The sequence below is a fragment of the Penicillium subrubescens genome (genome assembly GCF_028828155.1).
Source record: "Penicillium subrubescens strain IBT 31985 chromosome Unknown utg000004l_segment0_segment0, whole genome shotgun sequence".
In the NCBI taxonomy this organism is placed as follows: domain Eukaryota; kingdom Fungi; phylum Ascomycota; class Eurotiomycetes; order Eurotiales; family Aspergillaceae; genus Penicillium; species Penicillium subrubescens.
Window position 1 is genome coordinate 1,730,857 of NW_026643154.1, and position 22,627 is coordinate 1,753,483.

The 22,627-nt window shown below is 51.1% G+C and overlaps 9 protein-coding genes across 9 annotated transcripts; 5 read left to right on the forward strand and 4 right to left on the reverse strand.

Moving 5' to 3' along the window:
- Positions 1-83: 83 nt before the first annotated feature.
- On the forward strand, positions 84-1,040 carry N7473_005721 (inositol oxygenase; the record flags this gene model as incomplete). Its single annotated transcript, XM_057151661.1, has 1 exon — positions 84-1,040. One exon carries the CDS (start codon positions 84-86, stop codon positions 1,038-1,040), a length of 957 nt encoding a protein of 318 aa, XP_057009466.1.
- Positions 1,041-2,381: 1,341 nt separating this feature from the next.
- N7473_005722 (uncharacterized protein) lies at positions 2,382-3,326 on the forward strand (the record flags this gene model as incomplete). The annotated part of the gene is made up of 1 exon (XM_057151662.1): positions 2,382-3,326. The coding sequence occupies one exon, from the start codon at positions 2,382-2,384 to the stop codon at positions 3,324-3,326; it is 945 nt and encodes a 314-aa protein (XP_057009467.1).
- A 175-nt stretch (positions 3,327-3,501) lies between these two features.
- On the reverse strand, positions 3,502-5,016 carry N7473_005723 (putative NAD binding Rossmann fold oxidoreductase; the record flags this gene model as incomplete). Its single annotated transcript, XM_057151663.1, has 2 exons — positions 3,502-4,276; positions 4,375-5,016. 2 exons carry the CDS (start codon positions 5,014-5,016, stop codon positions 3,536-3,538), a joined length of 1,383 nt encoding a protein of 460 aa, XP_057009468.1. The 3' UTR covers positions 3,502-3,535.
- Positions 5,017-5,078: 62 nt separating this feature from the next.
- N7473_005724 (uncharacterized protein) lies at positions 5,079-6,991 on the reverse strand (the record flags this gene model as incomplete). The annotated part of the gene is made up of 4 exons (XM_057151664.1): positions 6,579-6,991; positions 6,067-6,496; positions 5,872-6,008; positions 5,079-5,817 (listed from the first exon to the last, which is right to left on the reverse strand). Exons 1-4 carry the CDS (start codon positions 6,896-6,898, stop codon positions 5,079-5,081), a joined length of 1,626 nt encoding a protein of 541 aa, XP_057009469.1. The 5' UTR covers positions 6,899-6,991.
- Positions 6,992-7,684: 693 nt separating this feature from the next.
- Positions 7,685-15,085, reverse strand: tor (putative TOR pathway phosphatidylinositol 3-kinase TorA; the record flags this gene model as incomplete). The annotated part of the gene is made up of 4 exons (XM_057151665.1): positions 7,685-8,071; positions 8,167-13,870; positions 13,934-14,885; positions 14,959-15,085. 4 exons carry the CDS (start codon positions 15,083-15,085, stop codon positions 7,685-7,687), a joined length of 7,170 nt encoding a protein of 2,389 aa, XP_057009470.1.
- A 1,723-nt stretch (positions 15,086-16,808) lies between these two features.
- Positions 16,809-18,051, forward strand: N7473_005726 (SDR family oxidoreductase; the record flags this gene model as incomplete). The annotated part of the gene is made up of 5 exons (XM_057151666.1): positions 16,809-16,830; positions 16,895-16,946; positions 17,005-17,137; positions 17,196-17,486; positions 17,545-18,051. 5 exons carry the CDS (start codon positions 16,809-16,811, stop codon positions 18,049-18,051), a joined length of 1,005 nt encoding a protein of 334 aa, XP_057009471.1.
- A 261-nt stretch (positions 18,052-18,312) lies between these two features.
- Positions 18,313-19,737, forward strand: N7473_005727 (mitochondrial 37S ribosomal protein bS1m; the record flags this gene model as incomplete). The annotated part of the gene is made up of 1 exon (XM_057151667.1): positions 18,313-19,737. One exon carries the CDS (start codon positions 18,313-18,315, stop codon positions 19,735-19,737), a length of 1,425 nt encoding a protein of 474 aa, XP_057009472.1.
- Positions 19,738-20,163: 426 nt separating this feature from the next.
- N7473_005728 (40S ribosomal protein eS17) lies at positions 20,164-20,743 on the forward strand (the record flags this gene model as incomplete). The annotated part of the gene is made up of 3 exons (XM_057151668.1): positions 20,164-20,310; positions 20,392-20,589; positions 20,663-20,743. 3 exons carry the CDS (start codon positions 20,164-20,166, stop codon positions 20,741-20,743), a joined length of 426 nt encoding a protein of 141 aa, XP_057009473.1.
- Positions 20,744-21,237: 494 nt separating this feature from the next.
- Positions 21,238-22,215, reverse strand: N7473_005729 (Rtr1/RPAP2 family protein phosphatase; the record flags this gene model as incomplete). Its single annotated transcript, XM_057151669.1, has 1 exon — positions 21,238-22,215. One exon carries the CDS (start codon positions 22,213-22,215, stop codon positions 21,238-21,240), a length of 978 nt encoding a protein of 325 aa, XP_057009474.1.
- Positions 22,216-22,627: the final 412 nt, after the last annotated feature.

A 22,627-nucleotide genomic window follows, 5' to 3' on the forward strand; every position in this document is an offset into this window, starting at 1 on the left:
CAAGACAATCTGGTGAAGATTCTGCAAATTCAACCCTGACAGTCGAATACTTGCACATCATCCATTGCAACTAAACACCAAAAATGGCACCCGTCGCCATCGCCGAGACTCCTGCCCCCGTCTTCAACAAGAACCGGGATGGCCAGGCTCTCGAGGAACTCTCCGATGCAATCGACGAGGTCAACGTCCTCAAGGCCAACATGAAAGAACAAAAGGAAAAAGACCTGTACGAAGAATCCGAGTTCGACAAGGGCAAGGACAAGACCGCTTTCCGCCAGTACGAAGACGCCTGCGACCGCGTCAAGAACTTCTACAAAGAGCAACACACCAAGCAAAGCGTTGCCTACAACCTCAAGGCCCGCCATGACTTCCACAGCAAGACCCGCGCCGAGATGACCATCTGGGAAGCCATGGAAAAACTCAACACCCTCATCGACGAGTCCGACCCAGACACCAGCCTCTCCCAGATCGAGCACCTCCTGCAATCAGCCGAAGCCATCCGCCGCGACGGCAAGCCCCGCTGGATGCAACTGACCGGTCTGATCCACGACCTTGGCAAACTGCTCTTCTTCTTCGATGCCCAGGGCCAGTGGGATGTGGTCGGTGACACTTTCCCTGTGGGCTGTGCCTTTGACGAGCGTATCATCTACGGTCGTGACTCGTTCAAGGATAACGAGGACTTTGGTCATCATGTCTACGATACCAAGTTCGGTATCTATAGTCCCGGCTGTGGTCTGGATAAGGTTATGCTCTCCTGGGGTCATGATGAGTACCTCTACCACATTGCCAAGGAGCAGTCTACCCTGCCTGATGAGGCTCTAGCTATGATCCGCTACCACTCTTTCTACCCCTGGCACAATGCCGGTGCTTATCACGAGTTGATGGATGACCATGACAAGGCGATGCTTCGCGCTGTCAAGGCGTTTAACCCGTATGATCTGTACAGCAAGAGTGATGGCATCCCCAGCGCGGAGGAGTTGAAGCCTTACTATATGGAGCTCATTGATGAGTATTTCCCCAACAAGGTTGTCCGCTGGTAAACCCAGTTCAAAAGAGAGGATAGATGTGCTGCACAGTATTTAGACATATGTCGTTTCATGTTCTCCTGTTGTATGATATTCCCATGTTTTCATTTTCATTTTTTTTTTTTGTTTATCATCATGCAAGCGAGCTTATAAATATATTTGACGAATTCAATGAATGGGGAATCATCGCCTTCCAGAGGAAGATTGGACTAGGCCATCCTGCGCAAAATATTTTCCGTCATTAAACATGGTACTTTAGTAACCCAATAGGCACTAGAGGGCATGGAATAGTCGAAAACGTCCTAGTCTTATCAGATCATAAACAATTCAACAACCACCTGCCCGAGTCAGTTAGTTCGCCCCGCCGATCTGTCTTACATTTTAACATGATCACCACCCTAAACTCCCCCCTTGAGATTGTGTAATATCGAGTCAATTAAGCAAGCAATGCCCTACTGGAACCCGAGAATCCAGTATGGGAACACTAGTTTCTCCGTTCGAGGCTGTTGAGATAATGATCAGATAGGATTACTCAACTAGGATGCACAAGTTGATCTCTATTTCATCATAAATTATCTCCTTGTTTACAAGAATCTGGCCAAACGAGGCCCTGCCAGTAATTACTGATGTACTCCACAGCGCATCTCCTCTCCTCATCTTTCCACGTCATACTCATCTAACCTTCCGAACCATTAAACGCTCAGGGCAACCCATGGCACGAGTCTCGAAAAAGGGGGGACACTAAACCATAAACCCGTTTTCGTGAATTACTCATATCTCTCAAGTCAAAGTTTAATATTCTCCTTTTCTGCGTTTCTTTGGGGTACCGCACCGTTGGGCCGTCAGATAATCCGTGGATGATGTCACTATTCGACTGATGAGCGTGGCCTGGCCCAGGGCGTAGGGAAACTTTATTACGAGATGATCCAAAATAGTCCAATAGTCCCAAACTAACGCGCCTTGCAGTACTTGTGGCAGGAACTTTAATCAGGCGAGGTTTCGCCGACCGGAGTGGGAGAGGAAAGTCTATTTGTGCCAAGATGAAAGTCGTAAACTAGTCAAAGTACAATAGTACAATAGGATCGCCTCCACTTCAAGTCTCCCTTTTCCTTCTTTGCTTTCCATTTCACTCTGTGCCCATGCGTGAGTATTTGGGTTATATGGGAAACTCGTCACTTTCCTAGTCCAGTCTAAACCTATTAGCTGTCTCGATGCTCCCTGAACCGCAATGAGCCACCTCGCGCGTTGACGGCTTGCGCAGTCAACCATACTCACTCAATTCGCAATCAATTTGACTTGATTCAACCCATCACAACACTCTCTCTTCACGAATCCTTCACCCTCCACGAACCCAAAATGGCCGGCGAAACCGGTCCCGTCGACATATCCCGAGCCCTAGCCATGCTAATGGCCGGCTTCTTCACCCTCGCCTGCTGGAACGTCATCGAAATCGCCTACTCAATCCTAACAACCTTCCATCGCTATTCCGGCCTCTACTTCTGGAGCATGGTAATAGCCACCCTTGGCATCCTCCTCCATGCTATAACCTCTTTCCTCCGCTACTTCGCGCTCGCCCCGAACTTCCCCATGTGCTTCCTGATCTGTCTGGGTTGGTACGCGATGGTCACCGGTCAATCCGTGGTATTATATTCACGACTTCATCTCGTGACAACACACGAACATTATCCGCGGTGGATTTTGTATATGATCGTGTTTAATTTCTGCGCTTTGCATATCCCCACGACGATCCTTTTTCTCGGGGCGAATAATGGGGTTACTAGTTTCGTTGAGCCGTTTAATATTTATGAGCGGGTTCAATTGGCTGGTTTTGCGGTGCAAGAGACTATTATCAGCGCGCTTTATGTTTGGGAAACGACTACCTCGTTACGACCGGTTTTGGCGTTAAAGGGTCCTCGGGGTAGGAAGGTGGTTATGAATGTTGTTGTTGTGAACGTTATCGCGGTGTTGTTGGATGCTTCGCTGCTCACGACTGAGTATACGAATCACTTCGATGTTCAGACGACTTATAAACCGGTTGTTTATAGTATCAAGCTGCTATTGGAGTTCACGGTGCTGAACAATCTGCTTGCGGTGATTCGGACGCCCCCGTCTTCGATTCAGGAGGTGAATGTTTCGGAGGTACAGAGGGATGAGGCTCATATTGGGCCGCTTCAGAGTGGGAATCATTTGGATCTTACTGTTGATCCGGAACGGTCTTCGCCGAGTGACCGACGGGGTTCGTCGAGGGAATCGTTTGTTAAAACTCATGAGTTTTGGGTGGCGAATGCCCATCATGGATGATCTGCTCGACATACTGTGTATCAATACCCTGTATACTATTCGTTCTATCATTTTGTTCACCAAAAATATACCCTTGGCGCTGCCTTCATCCAGAAGAAGCTCGGAAATCATTATCATTGCATGAAAATCCTCATTTGTATTTACCAAACCACATACTAAATCACAATCTATAGGTCTCAACCGATACATCCATCAAAATCCCCTTGTGCTTACAACCTGGCAACCTCCGTCCGCTCCCCCTGTTCATCAAAAAAGATCTTCTTCCCCGAAACCAACGCCTCCTGCAACGCAGCCCCAATCCTCACAGCCTGCACAGCAGCCCCCAAATCCAACGGCAACGCCGTCCTATCCAAAACCGAAGCCGTAAACTCATTCGCCTCCGTCACAAAGGCATACTCAAACCGATCATAATAAGTCTGCGGAATCTCCCTCCTCACACCACTATCATCGAACACATGCACATGATTCATCGCCGGCTGCGTATTCACCGTGACTTTACCCTTTGTCCCGATGATTTCAGTCGTATCTTCCTGGCCAGCGGCCATCATGCGCGATGCGTAAAAGTAAGCAATCCGACCATCGTAGAATTCGACCAGACCGACTGCATTGTCGCGGTCATTGTGTTTTCGGAGATCTGGCTCGACGGCGGTGATTCCTACCGCGGAGACGGATTTGACTTTGCTGCCGGCGCCGAAGAACCAGAGGGCTAGGTCGATGTCGTGGATGGAGCAGTCTACGAAGATACCGCCGGAGAATTGGGCGTAGGCGACGAAAAAGCCGGAGGGATCGAGTTTGTCGCATGTTTGGCTGCGCAGAACGGAGGGAGAACCAATTGCGCCGTCGAGCATTTTGGTGTATGCGTCGCGGTAGGATTTGTCGAAGCGGCGTGAGAATCCGCACATTACTTTGAGATGGGGCTTTTTGGAAGCTGCGTCCACGACGGATTGGGACTATATCCAGGGCACAAGGTAGTGTCAGTTAACATTAAACATGCATTGCCTCGAGAGAATTATGGGAATGAAGGATGAAGGAAGGGTGCTTAACTCACCACCTCAACACTAGTCGACAGCGGCTTCTCACAAAGAACATGCTTGTCGGCATTGATCGCTTTAATTGCCTGCTCGGCATGCACTGCAGTCGCCGATGCAACCACCACAGCTTCAAGGCCTTCCTGCTTCAGCATGTCGTCGTAGTTCTGATATAGCCGCACGCCGAAGGGTTCCAGGTGTGTTTTGGCCCATTCGAGCTCGGCAGGATCAGGCGAGCTAGCAGCAACCAATTCTGCTCGGGGCGTACGCTCGAGGAAGTTCAGGGCATGGCGTTTGCCCATACGACCCAGACCAGCACAGCCGATCTTCATTCTGTGGGCGGACATTGTGTAGGATCTATAGGGATAGAGGGAGAAACGTAATTGAGAAAGAAAATGGCAAGTCGTTTCCGGTCGTGAAGAGAAAGACACAAAGATAAAAGTCAAAGCGATTGGAAGAGTTTGAAATAAAGAACAAAGCTGTCTACACCGACTATTAATGCTCGGAGCTCGGAGGTTGATATCGATGATCATCGGATGCGGAGAATGAAGTCCGAGTGGTTCCCTGGAAACGTGGAGTAGTCGGAAAGTGAGTTCCAGCAGCGTGACGGAGCAACGCCGAGATTTATGTTCAGCTCGAAAAATAGAAACACAGTGAAACATGAACAAGAACAAAGAGAAAAAATAAACCAGACACCACACGAAAATCAATACCAAAATCTCGTTTATTCGTCCTTGGCTTCTGCATCCGCCTTCTTCAACGCCCGTCGTGCCTTGCGCTTCTCAACCTCTTCAAGGTCGACAAACCCGTCTCCTCGCAACCATGCCAGTGCCTTTCGTAGACCCCTGCCCTGGACAGCTGATGGGTGAGCCTCGAGGATTGATCCCATGAGAGCCCAAGACAGCACAAACAGCCACAACTCAACAGCCCGGCCGCCCTTCCACAGTCCGTGCTTGACACCAGTCTTCCAAGCCGAATCTACCGCAGCGCGGAAGAAATACATAAACACGCTGCGGCTGTTTGCCAAAAGTGCAAATGGAAGACCACCCAGAGCACCGCTAAGGAAGAAGCGCTTGGTCGGGAGTGTCGAGCGGGGCAGGGTATTGTTCAAAAGGCAGACGCTGCCCCAAGCAGAACCCACGGCCGCCGAGAGGACAGCAGTCATGGTAATAATTCTCTTCGACAAGCTATTGATCGAAGTAATGGGCTGCGCCAGGACAGTCTTCAACTTGGGAATGGTCAGCGCGAGACTGACGGCGGTGAGGAACCGCGCCAAGGGGGGCACCGAGAGGAGGATGTGATGCACGAATGCGGTGTTACAGCTGGGGACGCTTGGGTGGAGCAAAGCGCAGGATAAATGAGCGATCGATGGGTGAGCAGGCCCAGTAATCGGGGAGATGGACTTGACCGATAATGGCAGTGTATTAGGGTCAGACGGGTGAAGGGTTGGAGAGATAAATGCCCTATAGCGAGTAAGCCAATGTGCTTTAAGCAACCAGGAGTCCACCGCAACTTACGGCCAACGCAGGCTCGCAATGGAAGCAAGCGAGTCCAAGATCTGATCCTTCTCCGGCCAGGAAACGCCCTCTGGTAGTGCCTCCGGTCGGCCTGGAATGTAGCTCGGCGAGAGCCTTAGAATGACATTGCCAAACCACTATAATTTTGTGTCTGTTAGTCATTTGTTAACTAATAGCACTCGATACTAAACATACCTTTGGTGTGTTTTCTCGATCAAAGACAAAGGCATGGAAGAGCTGTGCACACGAGACTGGCATCAGCAGCCAGCTGCCGAACCACCACGGGCGGTTATCCAGCCACCCCTTCGAATCCATGACATTATAAAGGAATTCTAAACTCCTTGTTCCCGTGTAGATTGCCACAGTCAGCCGGAGCTGGTCCTGAGGGCATATTCCCAAAGCGAAGCCTGCCACACTTGCGCCCACGGCCGGTGAAAACCGCGACGTCAACGCGCGCGCGACACGCGGGTTTCGCTCACGGAATGGTTTCGCATCATCGGTACACAAGTTGGCCCGGATTCGAACGAGAAAACGGTAAAGCAGACGATGGAGTAGAAGCACGAGGGACAGGGACAGAGAAAGGCGGAAGTTGGGAGAGCGGAGTAGCGGGGTGCGGACTTTCTTCCTGAATGACGTCGAAAAATATTAGCAAAAGAGAGCCAAGGAAGAATATTTTCGAAAAATGCATCTGTTGAAAGTATACTGACTGCTCTGTGGTCTTTCGTATCCGACTGATAATCGTTTCCACCAGCTTCAGGGCAGCTCCAGTGCCAACAAACACCCGCAACGACGCGCGAACGGCGGCCTCATTGCGTCGGTTCTTCGAGTGGGCGATCGCATCATATTGCGACGGCGAGATCAATTTCCTTTGGACACCTGGGGCCCGTTTACCCACCAGGCTGTAGAGCGCCCGGTATTCTTTGGCACTCAGACTAATGCGCAGAGCAGTGCGAACCACGGGGTGGATATCGGGCGCATCGGGGGCATCCGGCGCCGGGGCAGTCGGGGTGGCATCTGGGGCTGACATATTGGAGGTATTCCAGTTGCGCCAACTTCAGTCACCCATAGTTGTCAAAAGACGTGGTAGGATGAGGAGGGGGGAGGTCTGGAGAGGAAGAGGTCATAAGGCGAGGCCCGAGCTGCAGGGTAACGTGAATTCCGGGGCAGCTTCTCCTCGTCTGGCGGACCGACCTCGGCAAAGTCAATCTCGAGCTTGGTGCCCGCAAGATCGCTTAGGAGACAGTACAGTCGTTTCAGAGTAGCTGAGTCTTGATTTTATATCTTATCAACTAACAGATCTATACTGGTCTTATCTCCGAATTTAACAGTCCGCTTAACTAGTATGCGAGATCTCGCAGTGTGGTCTTTCCCCAGATTCTACCCCAGTCACATGGGGGACTCGTAACCTTAACTAATTGAACACATTGCAAGGACCAGATTAGATCAACGAATTTACATGGAAATATCCTTACTTGAGATTCTTGCAAAGTCTTCAATCGTTAAGATAGTTTAAGTCTTACATCTAGACAGGGAATTGAATGCGATGAACCTCGATGACGGACTCGGTCTGACGGAAACAGCAATATTGAACAGCAAACACTCCGTGGAATCAAATAAGCAAACGAAGAATGTGACAACAAGGGGGGTACTCTAAATACACTGAAAAGAAAAAGATAGCAAAGAAAGATTATGCCTCGTATGAACGTGTCAAGAAAGACGGAATTCGTCGTATCACATCATAGCCAGACCTGAGAACCTTGAATGAAAAAAAGGATGGTTCGGTTCACAGGCTCGAAAAATGCAAACTGCCACTTTACCAGAAACTGCACCAACCGATCCAGTGCTGACAGATGTTCTCCACACTGGTGGCCTGCGCGAGAAGCTTGTCCACCTGGTCACTGATATTCAGTTCGTCTTTCTGTCTGAAATCAGCACCAGTTAGCTTCTCCTTGACTCGGGCTAGGACCTGGAGAGCGCGAGCGTTCTGTGCCTCGCGAGCTTCAGTGCCGCCGTCCTGGATATCGAGAATGCCACCGTCCATGATTGATGGTCGGCGGGGGCGAGACACGCTGTTTTGTTGCATGCCATGCTCGAAATTGAGTCCCTCGATGAGTGACTGGCGACGTTCGGCGGTCAGAGTCGATCGATCAGGGGACTCTTGCGCACCCAAGCGCCAATTGATCAAGGGGTCGTGGATAAACTGGAATAGCCAAGTCAGTAGATTTTCGGCAGTAAAGAGACAAAAAAAAACAGGGAAAGAAGGGACAGATAATTTAAGAAAAGAGCAAGACTTACGGCTTCCAAAACAGCCATGAGGGAATCCTTGTTCTCCCTAAGAACACGCATAACGGCCTCGCACGTAATGCGGTAGCTTCCCTCAATGTTGCTTACTTCCATGGCGAATGTCAACATACGAGTCAGGCGGAAGGGAACCCGTTCGGGATATTTCTCGCGGTGCATGGCCACTTCGAAACAATCACCGAAATCGATATGAACCACACGGCCAGTCGTGCGGTCAAGCAACAAGTTGGAAGGATGACGATCACCCAGACCAAGGATATAACCAACCATGGACATAACACCCAGGGATCGGGTGTAATTGGTGCGTCGCTCAAGCCAGGCTTCGGAGCTCTTGCTCTTGAGCCACAAGACCCGATAGAGATCTTTGCCGGTAGTATTGTCCATGGCGTATCCGAAGACCTCAACCTTCTGCATGAGCGTGAGGCTGTCATAATCCGGAGCCATCTGAAGCATGATCCTATGCTCAATGTTGAGGAGAATGCGGCGGCTTTCACGATACTCCTTGATGAGAGCATGCAGGGTATCACTATTGCACACCCATCCGAGTAGGCCAGAGTTCTGCGACAACGGGATAGCGGGGAAACGCTGAACGGACAAATGGCGTTTAAAGCTTTCGCTATCGTTGTCCAGAAGAGTGTTGACCAGCCCGAAGAGCTGCATGACTCTCTCGTCTTGTCGAATATCTTCGTGGCCCTTGAGTGCATACATGTAGGAGAGACCATTGCTGCCTGTGAGAGTCATACGTCTTGGTCGCTTCTTCGTCTGCAAGACATGTAAGATCGGATCAAAGCTGACGATGCAAATAATCGGTCGACCGCTCTGGTACGTTCCAGGCACAGCGAGGTCCAGACCGTTGCAATCCTTCAGGCGAGGAGAGACGTATTTTAGGTCAAGGATCGACAATTGCGGGAGCTGTCTGCTAATCTTGCGGAACACAGTGTAGTAAAGGTCCCAAGCTTGGTTCAGATCGCCAATTTCCTCTGTCTGTCGGTAGAGCATGCAGTAATGTTTAGCTTCCGCTAGATCGCGTCCGAAGGCTTGGGCAAATGAAACTTCGCGAAGAGTCTCGGCACCCTTGTCGAGCATGTCATGAAGAGGTGCAAGTGTTGCAAACATGCCCTCGACATTATGATCACCGAAGTAGAGACGCGACGCCTCCTCCAGACCTTCGTGCCACAGCTCATGCCACAACACAGCGACTCGGATCAATTCATGACTAACGAGATCGGCTTGTTCGACAAGTTTGGCGCTGTGCTGGCGCATACTTTCCATGATATTGCTCGCAGACTGTGAGCGTCGGGCAACATTGGATTTCATGGCAACTGTCAAAGGATACACCAGAGCCTGAGGATGTGTCTTGCCAACCTCAGCGAGGAGTCTGTGAACTGCACCACGGACTCTGATGTTGGGCTGGTTGATCCGAGCGATAAGTTGCGGTGTGACAGAAAGCCAAGTGTCAATGTTGACTGTGGTGAAGCCTTCGGTGACAACGGTGTTGACTTCATGGTCGCCACCGTGTGCGAACCACAGGGTCAACAATCGCAGTGTGTCCTGTAAGGAGGATGCTGAAGACAAAGCGATTGACCGCAAGAAACCACGAATGGCAGGGATGGCATAGTCATGTACATACTTGGGAGGCGGCAAATACGACTTCTTCTCTTCATCCTTGGCTGCTTTGGCTTTTTGGATATCGCTTTCGATGGTCTGCACAGCTTCAAAGTTTGCAAGAGCCCAAGCGTGCCAAGCCTTGTAGGAATCGCGGTTGTACTGTGTGGCCGCTGAGTAGGCGCCAAGGACATCTTGAGCATTGTCAAGTTTCCATTCCGCCTTTTGGAGAGTTCTTTGCCATTCTCCCTGTCTGAGGTAGCTCTTGGAGAGAAGTTTTCTGGATTTTGCGGCATCTCCGACCCGCTCGCGCAGGCTGACGGCATCCGGGTGGTTGGGGTCTGCCATGCCGTTGACACCATTCATGCCATGATTCTCGTTTTGCGAGGCGAGGAGGGTATTGAACTTGGAAAGGTCCTCGCTGAGTTCCATGTTGAATCGTCTCAACTCATCAAAGGCTTCATGCTGGTTTCCATTGGCCCAACGGAACTTCAATCGAGCATAGATCACCTCAGGAGGTACAATGGTGCGCGTGCCATTGGCATCACGGATGACTGTCTCCAGAGATGCGAGGGACCGTTCGGCAAGGCCCATGCGGTTGGACTTGCGGCAGAGATTGGCGAACTTGATGGACATGTCCAGATTCTCGCGAGGCGCAGTAACCAGAGCCCTGACCTTGAGCATACGCTGCCACACTTCTACGTTTTGCTGACATCCTCGCAAGCGCTGGTTCCAAGTTTGACGCATGGCTTCTTGCTTCTCGGGGTCACCAACGTGTTGTTTATAGGTGATGATCTCCTCCAGTTCAGCAAGCATCTGAACGCGGACAACCACGTTGTATGCCCGGTTGTATGACTCTCCAAGCAAGGCCGAAAGTTCGGTATCAAGGCCATTCCGCGCTTTCTCGATGTACATGTTCGCCTCATCGAACTGGTTGCGATGGATGGCAAGGATGGCGCCGAAGAACGATCGGTCGGGGGACTGTTCTTTCATGACACCCAGGTACGAATCCATCAGCTCCCACTGGCCACGACCCCATGCTGCGGCTGCAGCAAGTGGAGCGATGGCTCTGCGGTGCTCCAACGATGCCTGGTTCCACTTCTCTTGCGCAAGATCGGACAGAACCTTCCATTCACCGAGAGCGTGCAGACAGCGCATCTTGCCCATGGTAATGCCGAAGGAATCCGGATCAGTCTTCTCGCGTCGTTTGTAGGCAGCCAGAGCTTCATCCCAGCGCTGCAGCTTCTCGAACCATGTTTCCTTTAGCTCGACATCACGGTATGCCTGTGCCTTTCGCAAAATACCAATTGCTGCGTCGGATTGCTGCAACTGATTGTTGATGGTTATCAGAGCTTCGACAGCGCCGGAGTTTTGATCTTGCTCAAACTCGAGTTCCTTGTAATGCAGGGCCTTGGCGAAAGCATGGCACTTAGCGGCATACTTGCCCAGAGTTCTGATATCGATGGGGAGAGCTTTGTCATCATGTTCCATGAATTCCGCAAGGTTGAGGAGAATCTGCAATATTTCCGGCGAGATGTTCGGCGACGTAAGGGCCTTCTCAATGGAGCGGACCAGTTCTTCTTGATACTGGTCGTACAGCTCAGTCCAGCAAGACACGAACGCAGCGTTGAAAAGATCTCTGGCCAGCGGCTGGTAAATACCTGCCAAGCTGGCGCATGCTCGCAATGCAGGCGAGGGCGATTCTTTCAGGAGTTCAACACTGAAGCGTCGAATCCATTCTTGCCAATCTTCACGGGTGGACTTTTGCGAAGCATCCCAGGCATTCTTGAGATGTTGCTGGTTAACAACGATCTTCTTCTGTCCAATCTCCGCGAAATTCGTATCATCGGAGGGGAATGAATAGTTCTCCTCGGGGTTGAGGTCCTGCGGAAGTGGATCGCCCTTCTGAAGCTTTGTCACCAAGATCTGATAATTGACGTGAGTGATCTGGTGCTGCTTGAGAACCTTGCTCAAGAGATGGATGTAGTGTGTAAAGTCCTGGCCAAGCTGGAAGATGAGGGCACAGATGCAGTCCATAGCAGTTTGACGCAAGACGCGGTCGCCAGTGGCCACGACTCGCGACAAAGAATGGACCATGAGGGAAGCGAAGTCGGAGACATTGACTTGGCGCGACAGTTTCGTCAAGCTGTCAATGGCAGACTTACGAATGCTCTGCGGATTCTGCGGTCGTTCAAAGAGACGTACGATAGCAGGAATGATGAGATGCATGTACTCTTCCCCACTACTGCCGAATATTAGCAAGGCATGAAGAATTTTCTCCGACGGCTGACGGCGTGGTGTGGTGTCCTTCTCAAGCGTGTCTAGCATGAGGGGGATCAGGCGAGCTAGGTACTTCCGGAACTCTCCCTCCAAGGACCTTGAAATAGCCTCGATCAAGGCCAAGATCGTACCCTGTACCTGGTATGACGCATCCCAGAATTCACGGATCACGTCAATGATCTCCGGCAAGAATGCACGAATGTGCTGACGCACAATGTTAACCAAAATAGCCATCTGGTTGAAATAAGATTCGAGTCGGCTAGCAGGGGAGCTCCTGATGACCGAAATGAATGCGGGAACAATCTGTCCCAGGAATGGAACACACTTCAAGCCCAGTGTCTTGAAAATGGTAACGATCGCATCAATGACTGCCGAATGGTATTGAACCAACGAATTTTCTTTCAGGATATTCTGAAGCAATGTATGGATGACCACCGTGGGGTAGTATTCCTCGTTAGATGGAGTAAGACCCTGCATGATCAAGGCAACATCCGAGGCATTTTGAACCTCATTGATATGGTGAACATCGGGCTCCACATCACTGATCTGCTGGTACTTGTAAGGATCCAAAGCACCAAGCACACCCACGAGCTTGATGGTCTCTTTCCGCAAAGAACCTGTTTGCTCTGTCTTGATGATGTTGATCAAGACGTCAAGCAAATGAGGGTACTCAAGATACGGATCAATCACATAGCCAGCGTTTCCGGCCAATTGCCCAAGGGTCCGTAGGGCTGCCTCGCGCTTGGTATGGGAGGAAAGATCCTGAAGCGACTCCAAAATGATGGGCATGATCTGTGGTAGGTAGCGTCTCATCTCGCCACCACCCACGTTGGCAAGCTCTCCCACAGCCTTGAGCGTCGTGGCGGCGACGCCAGGATTGCCATCGGTTGTTTTGGGCAGCAGTGCTGTAACCATGGGATCGACGTACGATCGGATCAGCTTGGTTGCATTGGAGACAAACAAGCTGATGAGCTGAGCAGTCTCTTCCTTTTGGCGGGCAGTGTTCGCAAATCCCAGTCCAGTAAGAAGGTTGACAAGTAGCTTCCGCAGTGGGGGAAAGACATAAGCTGGGTTCACGCTAGACAGGCGACCGATGATGCAGATAGCAGCTTCCTTGACTTCAAAGACCTCATCATTAACCGCTAGGAACAAGCAACGAATGTTTTCGGGGCGGGCCAAGTGACGATCAAACTTCCGATCTAGAGACCAGAGAACCGTGCGTCGGATCTCAGGGTCCGGGTCACCGATACCAACCGTCAACAATTTGTCAATGACTTCACTGACAACTTGAATTGAGTGACCACTAGTCTGGTTGATAATCGGGTCATGCACGAACAGCTGACAGCATGTGAGGGCCGATGCTTTTCGGATATCGGGATTATCATTCTCCACATAGTTGATCGCAACGTCACGAACAAATTCGTTCAAGATGTGACCAGAGAAGTCGAAGCTGCCAAGTGTGTGAAGAGCGAGCGCAATTTCGGCATCGGAGTAGCTTTCTTGGGGGCCAAAATCCCTAGCAAATGCCGGCATAGGAGGGAGTCGGTTTTCAGGGCAGCCAAGTGGTCGGAACGATGTGCCGCAGAGTATAATACTCAACATGTCAAGAAGTTTGTCCTGGATAATGGGCTTGATGGGAGGGATGTAATGGGCCATATCGACCAGGGCTTGCGTCAGTGATTTGCTAAGACCGCATGCAAAAATGGCGTCAAGCAACTGCTCCATGTGGCTGTTGAGGGTTTGTCCGACTGCCAGCGAAAGCATACTAATACACTCGAACATGGGAGCTTCATCAACTCCCGCACGGTTTCTCCTGTTGCAAGTTAGCTGGAATGTCCTTTTATGGAAATTAATATCAGGAAGACTCGTCACTCACGCCTTCATTGCAAGTCCCTCGCGGATGTATATGATGATTCCATCGAGGTATCCGCTAATGGCAGGTCCCACTGCATTGGCAATTTTGCCAATAGCAACGAACGCCGCGTTCCTTTCTTTCTCTCTCTTGAGTTGGGCTTGAAGATAAACCATGGATTTGTGTAGATAGGATTCGATGAAGTCGGCAGGGGCGTAGGAAGCAAGGATGGGGATTGTGAGGACGACTTGGTTGCGGATCTTGGAATCTCGGTGATCCTTAAGACGTAATACGATTTCACAGGCATTTCGATAATGCTCCTTCATGAACATTGTACCTTTGAGGAACAGCTCCTTCAGAATGAGGAGGGATCCGTGAATCCAATCCATATTGTGGGACTTCAGCCCCAGTAAGGCTTCTTCATATATTCTGGCGAACCATGATTGGCGGACAGATGAATCTCGGGCCACGATGATCTCGAAGCACTCTCCCACGGCCTGTGCAGCCGTCTCTCGAATGAGCACTTTCGGATCTCGAAGTGCGACCCAGACCAGTTCGAAAATCTGAGGCACGAACCCATAGAGTAGTGTGGGGGAGCCCTTGGCTAGCTCCCGAATTACCAGGACGGCTGCAAATCGTCGACTTTCCTGTCGCTCTGACTGAAGCCACTCCAGGGCGGATTGGATCTCGCTTTCAACCAACTCGGCCGTGAGTGCCCCACCAGGTTTGGCCAGCCGTCCAAGTGATCGAGCTGCGCACACCAACACCGCATTATCGTTGCTTCGAAGGGCGCTTCGTAGATAGCTGGCAAATCGAGTGGTCTTCTGAGCAGCATCCACCCCATCAAAATCGATCAGTCGGTCGAGCGCGAGGAGACCGCCCACTCGTTCATTGGCGTCGCTGCCAGTTACCACCAGCTGCGCAATCCGCTGGCTGACGGCGTTGTAAAACTCGTTGAATTTCTCGGAGGGCCAATCTGTAGGAGGCGAGAGACAAAGATGTTAGCCAGAGCCTATGAGCTCACAGAGTCCATCGAAATTGCGATTCACCTCGAGAGACGGCAACCACATTGTCGTGGAGCTCGAAAGCAGCTCGGGCCTTGATATCATCGTTCTTCGACTTCAGATCCGCAAATAACCGCTGGGTCACGTCAGTGATAGGACTCGCTTGCGCCATGTTTGCGAGCGAGCCCGCAGAGTGGACATTGGAAGCCAGCCTCTAAAACGTAGATGTAAAGCAGAGGTGGCAGGGTGCATGGGAGGGAGAAGTGGAGGAGGGTCAGGTGTGAGCCTCAGGTCGAAGCCGGGGTGCACAGACCACGGGACCACGGGGCGGGCGCAAGCGCGGGTCCTGCCTGGGCGCGGCTTGCTCAACTTCGTCAACTGGTGTCATCCACTACTGTTGGCTCCCGATTCACTTTCCTCTCACATCTAGTTCTCTTAATGACTGCTTCAACAATACTGTCTCAGCTATGCAGCGAATTGCTCCAGTAACAAAAAAGAACAAAAGTGTCGCAACTATGAGAAGTGTACAATTACCTCGGATATTAGGTCAAGCTACCATATTAGCCGCATACAAGAACTACAGGATCAACATTTCCTTCCGTGTAACATAGCACAGACCTTTACAGGAAACTCCAGCTCATTCTAGACTCTCTTGCTTGCTATTTCTAGTACACTAGCACACTACTATAGCGGCAATGTGTCGAAGGACATTCAGCCCCCGATCATCCTCTATCAGGACCACAAGGTATCATGCAAACTAAAGAGTAATCTCAGTGTTGGACGCCTAGAAGCTGTGGATTTCAGGCCAGACTCTTGGCCATCAGCTGGCAGGTGTTAGGTCGTACAGCAAAGGTGAATGTAAGGGATGCGCCCAAGTCTGCACTTTGAGATCTTCTTAGATTACCGTAGAGCCAATGGGGTCTCCCCGCTCAAGATACCGTGTATCGGCACAAGGTGTAGTCTTAGTGCATACACCTTAGCTATTTCGTCGAACCTGGAAGAGCTAGGCGTGGAGCAGTGGTAGATTGATAAATAAAAAGAAGAACGTAAATCTTGCCTCCGCCATGATTCGAACCCCGGTAGGCAAAACTTCACGATGTGCTCCTACCTCAACGAAGGGCAGGGAACGAAAAAAAAACTGGTAGCTTCTCTTTGATTGAGCGTGTCATCCTTAGTGCAGGGGCCATGCTAATCTTCTCTGTATATTTTCATTTGACCAAATGTCCCGAAGGACATCAGGAAGGACCCAAATTGTAACTATATACCCTCTTTTGGCAGAATCTTGACCGCCCTGCGGGAGTTAGTCAGCGTGTGGGACCTGCTTCCAATCGATCGAGGCATCCATGTCCAGTACTACAAAAGTTCTGTACAAATCAGAGCCAACAGACAAAAAGGCTTGTGTTACACCACTGCCCAATCATTCATACAATTAATACTCACAAAGGGGTCATTCGAATTTGGAACTACTAGTAAAGCCTGCACTATGTGGGTTGAGGTTAGGTTAACTCGTTGCATAACCTACGGAAGCGTCGCTCTGCGTTTCCGAAGTCAACAGCGGAAATATAACCGACTACATCGCCGGAGCGAAGTCCACACTGAGAGGCAGGGTTACGCGGCTTTATCGAATCATTAAATCCTGAAACTAAACCCTATTTTTGCCTTGTAATGCAGACTCTTCAGGCTTATTTGTAAGCAGTCGTGGTGAACTCTTGCCCTCTATCTCCTGCGTGGGGGCCCATAGTGGAGAGCAATGACGGGATCGAGGGGTATGGCCTCTGGGGGAACCATAAAAGCCGGAGAGTTCCTCAACTGTCTAACGCACCTTTCTTCTCCCTCTCAATTTAGATACTCGAACAAAGCGATTATTCTTAGACTCTGATTCCAATCCAGCAACAATGGTGAAAGTTCTCTTGACTGGTACGCTCCCTCGCGGTGAACTCCTCCACTCACTCCACGTCATAGATCTAACCGATTCCAATAGGCGGTAGCGGCTTTATCGCCGCTCACATTGTTGACATTCTGCTGCAGCATGGGTACATAGAATCGGACACAAACGATTATTTCATGACTATTCTGATTCATTCAATCTAGTTTTGATACTGTATTTACTGTGCGCTCCGACGACAAGGGTAAACGAATCCTTGAGAACCACCCAGATGTGCCAAAGGAGAAGCTTTCCTACGTGATTGTCAAGGATGTTGCTCAAGATGGCGCGTTCGACGAGGTAAGAGGGTGATATACATATTCATAAGATCTCTTCATCTACTAAGCCGCCGAAACAGGCTGTCAAGTCTAACCCTCCATTCGACTATGTCCTTCACACCGCATCACCTTTCCACTTCAACGTTCAGGACCCTGTGAAAGATTTCTTGGACCCCGCGATCAAGGGAACTACTGGCATTCTGAAGGCTATCAAGGCCTATGCTCCTACCGTGAAGCGTGTTGTTATCACCTCGTCATTTGCTGCCATCGTGAACCCCAAGCAGCACCCGAAGGTTTACAGCGAGAAGGAATGGAACCCAGTTACCTGGGAAGAGGCTTTGGATCACGCCAACGTCTACCGAGCTAGCAAGGTAAGTGCCTCTCACACGAAAGAACCGCGGGCTGGGCTAATCAAGCGTCTTATTACAGACCTTCGCCGAAAAGGCCGCCTGGGACTTTGTTGAGAAGGAGAAGCCTAACTTTGACATCGCCACTATCAACCCCCCACTTGTGTTTGGTCCTATTGTCCACTATCTGAATTCGCTCGAAGCCATCAACACATCCAACCAGCGGATGCGAAACATCATTCAGGGCCATTTCAAAGAGCAGATTCCTCCCACGGGCACGTTCCTCTACGTTGATGTTCGTGATGTGGCACTTGCACACGTTCGAGCCATCGAGGTCCCTGAGGCTGGTGGTAAGAGATTCTTTGTCACTGCTGGTTTCTTTTCCAATAAGGAGATTGTGGATGCGGTGCGCAAGTCCCACTCGGAATTGGAATCTAAGCTCCCCGCCAAGGACACCCAGAGTGATTTCCCATCGGATATCTATGAGATCGATAATAGCAGGTCAAAGGAGATCCTGGGAATCAAGTATCGGTCCTTCACGGAGACTGTGGCAGATACAATCAGCTCTCTGCAGGAGGTCGGCGCTTAGTATCATGGCGCGGTCAGTTTCAAAGGTTATATCTATATGACATCAATGATATAGAGATAGTGCTTATTTTTCGGAGTTATGTTCAAAGAAAGTAATTATGCGATGTATGGTAAATAGTGGATGCTGTCTGGTCCGTCTCCACACTATCGGCGGAGTTGCGTTTTCGGCTTTTGTAGGCCACCGTATCGACTTGGCCCGTGGCTCCGGTCAACTTTTCTCGCGCGATCCCAACCAGCTCCATTCAACCAGGCATTGAACAACATGGCGACCGCCAGGCTATCGCCAACGGCGAATCTTTTGCGGAAGTCACGGCTATTTGCACTTCCTCAAGCTCTGCAGCCTCCTCACGATCCCCCATCGTCCAAGGCTGTTTTTGAGTCGGAAACCGCAACACTCCCTCACCCTATCCGGGCTTCGATCGTTACGCCGCAAAAGTCGCTTGCCCGAGGCGATTGGGGTCTGAAGCGAGCTCTCCCCGCTAAGTCGACATCAGAGAAATCATCGAGACCCATTGTTCGCCTTCATGCCCTCGATACCTACGAACATGTCACCGACTTCGAGTCCGCCGCCGATCACACGATGACCCTCGAGAAGTTCCAGGAGCTGCACATGCCCATGTCCTTGCCTGCCAAGGTCAATTACGCGACAAGCATTGTCCCCAGACACCAGAGCCCGTTCGAGACGCATGTCGATAACACCGAGACCAGCAAGGGTCTCGCAGAGCCCGGAGCCAAGCAATACCGACACTCTGGCCCGTGGCTTGCTGGCATGACCCAGGCCGAGTTCGCTGCGTACTTGAGCCAGATCACCCGCAAGAAGCCCGAGTTGCTCCAGAAGCTGCGTGAGCGCTTCGTGGCTAAGCGTACCGCGGAGGCCCGGAAGCAGGCACAGGACAATGGAGCGGACTTGGAAACCCTCCAGCCGCCCAAGGTGACCGATGAGGAGTTCCAGACGTACATCAAGACCCTGCGTACCGATCCATTTGCCCTGGGCCCGGTCGTCTTTGAGTTGCTGGATCTTCCATCATCCCCTGCCGTACCGAGCGAGCGCATTGGACGGAAGTACTACCAGTCTCCCGGAACCAAGCTTTCCGCGCCTGAATATGCTGTGACTGGCCCTCCTAAGACACACCCGTCTGCCGGTCTATCATACACTCGCTCTCACGCTTTGACATATAACCACCCGCAATACGGTCCCCAGGCTTACCAACGACCTGTGGAGGCCCGTATTCTGCGTCCCAAGGGTAGATTCCGTGGACGTATGTCGCGGGCTATTGCGGGTATTGGTGGTATTGCCGTGGAAGACCTGAACGCCATGACCTTCATGGACCAAGGTTCTCCACCTGGTCTGACCTTCTTCGATGCTACCATCCCTGGAGGTGCCAAGTACTGGGTTACTCCGATCCGCGCCGCTGTCGACTCCGAGGGCAGAATTGGGCTGTCCTCCTACCGCGCGGGTGCATCCTCCAAAGCTCCCTACGGTATTGAAGACTACAAGAAGCCAGGCCCTGCCAGCATCACTGATGCTGCGCACCGCCACGCTAACATGGTTCCTCGACTTGACCGACCCCGTTACCAGCAGCGGCCGCAGGCCGGCAGACAGCCCATGAAGGGTACCGAGGATATTGCTCGCCTTCTCATGAATGATCTCAAGGCAGGTGCGAGGAGCAAGGAGCAGAGCTCTTGAGTGTTAGACTAAGATTTGGCGAGCGAAACATTTCAAAGAGTTGTACGATTAGACCGGGGAGGCTTTTGTAAAGCTACTTTTATTACCCTTCTGAAACCTGTGATATAAGCAAATGCATTCACTCTCATTCTCTTCATTACGAACACCGCCTAGCTCGATCTAACATTCATCTAAGCAGTAATAAATAATCATCGATTGTTGTTAAACAGAATGATACATACACTATTGGGCATAGTTCATTTCACCGCCCGGCAGTATTCTATTACATAAGGCAGGATTTTATCTATCTGCTCACGTGACTGATTAGGGCTGGATTAGGGCAAGGACCCGCACAGGAATTAGCGAAGCGCCTCTCAAGGTTATCCAAGTTCGGGCTTCACTTTGATTCCTTGTCACTGAACATCCGTCCAGCCAACATTCGCCAAAATGGGTCGCGTCCGTACTAAGACCGTTAAGCGGTCCGCCAAGGTCATCATTGAGCGTTACTACCCCAAGCTCACCCTCGACTTCGAGACCAACAAGCGCATCTGCGATGAGATCGCCATCATTGCCTCCAAGCGTCTCCGCAACAAGGTACGACATGCAACCGCGACCGAGCGATATTGAACGAAACACAACTTGCGATTGCAGAAATTGACTGGAATTCTTACACAGATCGCTGGTTACACCACCCACCTGATGAAGCGCATTCAGCGTGGCCCCGTCCGCGGTATCTCCTTCAAGCTTCAGGAGGAGGAGCGTGAGCGCAAGGACCAGTACGTCCCTGAGGTCTCCGCTCTGGATGTTTCCCAGACCGAGTCCGGCCAGCTCGACGTTGATGCCGACACCAAGGACCTGCTCAAGAACCTCGGCGTAAGTTGACTCTGGCCTACCAGCGATATATTCACCCCTCCATATCGGTCTCCTAACATTTTCATTTTCACAGTTCGACAACCTCAAGGTCAACGTCGTCGCCGTTTCCCAGCAGCAGCAGGCCGAGCGCCCCCGCCGCTTCGGTCCCCGCTAAACCCAGCATGCTGGATAAGCACCCCGAAAAACAAAAGTCTTTTTGTCTTCGGCCGACTCCTGGCGTGTCCCCGACCCTGGCTATTACGGCTTTAGCTAGAATGGTGGCTTTCTATGGATGAGGAATAAAAATCATGATTCCCGTTGACAAAGGTGTCGCCGATTCTCCTGACGGAGATGACGCTTGATTGCCAATTACTTGTCCCTGTCCCTCGCGTACTTGCTCTTGGGTGGAACATTTGTTCCTCCAGGGTGATACTACGTAGGAGCCGTTGAACATTTTTGTGTTCGATGGTCTCAAAGACCAGTGGTCACGACTACGCAATGACTTGCCCTTCTCGTCTTGCTGTCGGAGATCAATATTCATCTGGCTATTGCGTAGAATTTTCCTTTTTATTCAAACTGCGTATGGTTTTATATCATATGCATACAGGGTATAGAACTAGTAGAAGTAGAAACGCCACAAAACATGCCATGGCCTCTGTGCCATCCACTCTAGATTTGGTCAAGCAAATCGCCCTGGTCGAGGTCCATTGCGTCGTTGTCTCGTCGATCCTGGGGAACATAACCCTCGATCGAGCCACCCTTGGCATCCTCTGGCCGCCACTGCGGAGCACTTGCAGACGGTGTACTGCTTTGTGCCTTTTCCTTGATTTGAACATCCACGCGGCCTCCGCGGAATGGCAAACTAGTATCCCCACGCTCCATTGCAAGTTCATGCGCGCGCTCCGGATCTTGGAGATTCATTTTCTGCAGGTCCGCCGCAACAGCCGCGGCCGATGTCGAGCCTTGAGTCCTCCGCTTTGGCCGTTTGGCACGCGCTTCTTCCAGTAATTCAATACTCGTGCTGCGGCCCTCATCAGCGGCTCGCCTCTCCCACACGGGTTGTTCAGTGAGCTGCACGCGAATAAAAAGAGCTCTCTCTGCACACTCGTCAGAGCACCACTTCTCCAACTTGTCGCGAGGCACGATATCCATGCTGCGCCCTCGACCACCGGGTCCACTGCCTTTAGCCCCCCATTTGAATTGAAAGGTTTGATTCCGGCCTCTTTGATTGCGATACTCGCGCGGGCAGAGGCCGTAGCCGCAATTTCCCTCGTTATTGCGTTCCATGATGAGACTATCGTAGTCGCCGGTTCGGAAGATATGGAGGGCGGATTTAAAGGCGTGCGCATCCGCAGCTGAAGGCGCGGCTGGGTCGGCGGATGGAGAGGAAGGTAGCGAGAGTAGATCGATAATGCGGTCTAGGATCATGGTTTCGGCATCTTTCTGGGCCTGGATCTGGTGCGCATGTTGGAGGGCAACTCCCAGGTGTTGTGGAGTTGCGCGAGGCCGGCCTGATAGGTACTTTTCTTGCTCGTCATGGGACGGTTGGAGGGATGAACCGATCAGTTGCTCTGCGTTGACGGCGGCGTAGGCGGAAGGGAGAGAGGTTTTCAGGGAGGATCGGGAGGGACTTTGTTGTGTATCCATGCTGTAGGTTTGGTATGGACAGTCTCGGGGCTGGGATCTTGGGTGTGATTTGAGGCGGGGATATGCGTGAGGGAGGTCGAATTTTCTGGAGGTTCGGTCGGCGGAAGAGGCAAAATCGCGGGGAGAGAAATGTCGCCAATAAGAATGCCGACACTCTTGTTCTTCAAGCTTCTGACGTATTTCCTTGGGCACCGGTTTCGTATTTTGGGTAGGTAGTGGTTAGTTAGTCGCCGGAATTAAGAAATAGTAACTCGGTCGATCAAGGAGAACTGTATACAAAATGCTACAGAGTACTCTATGTATGGTTTTGTGAAAAAAAATATGTTACTCCATACTTCGTCATACGAAGATCATAGCTGATAGCTCGCAAGCCTACTAATGAGCGTGTCTCTAATTTGCTTCATATTATCAA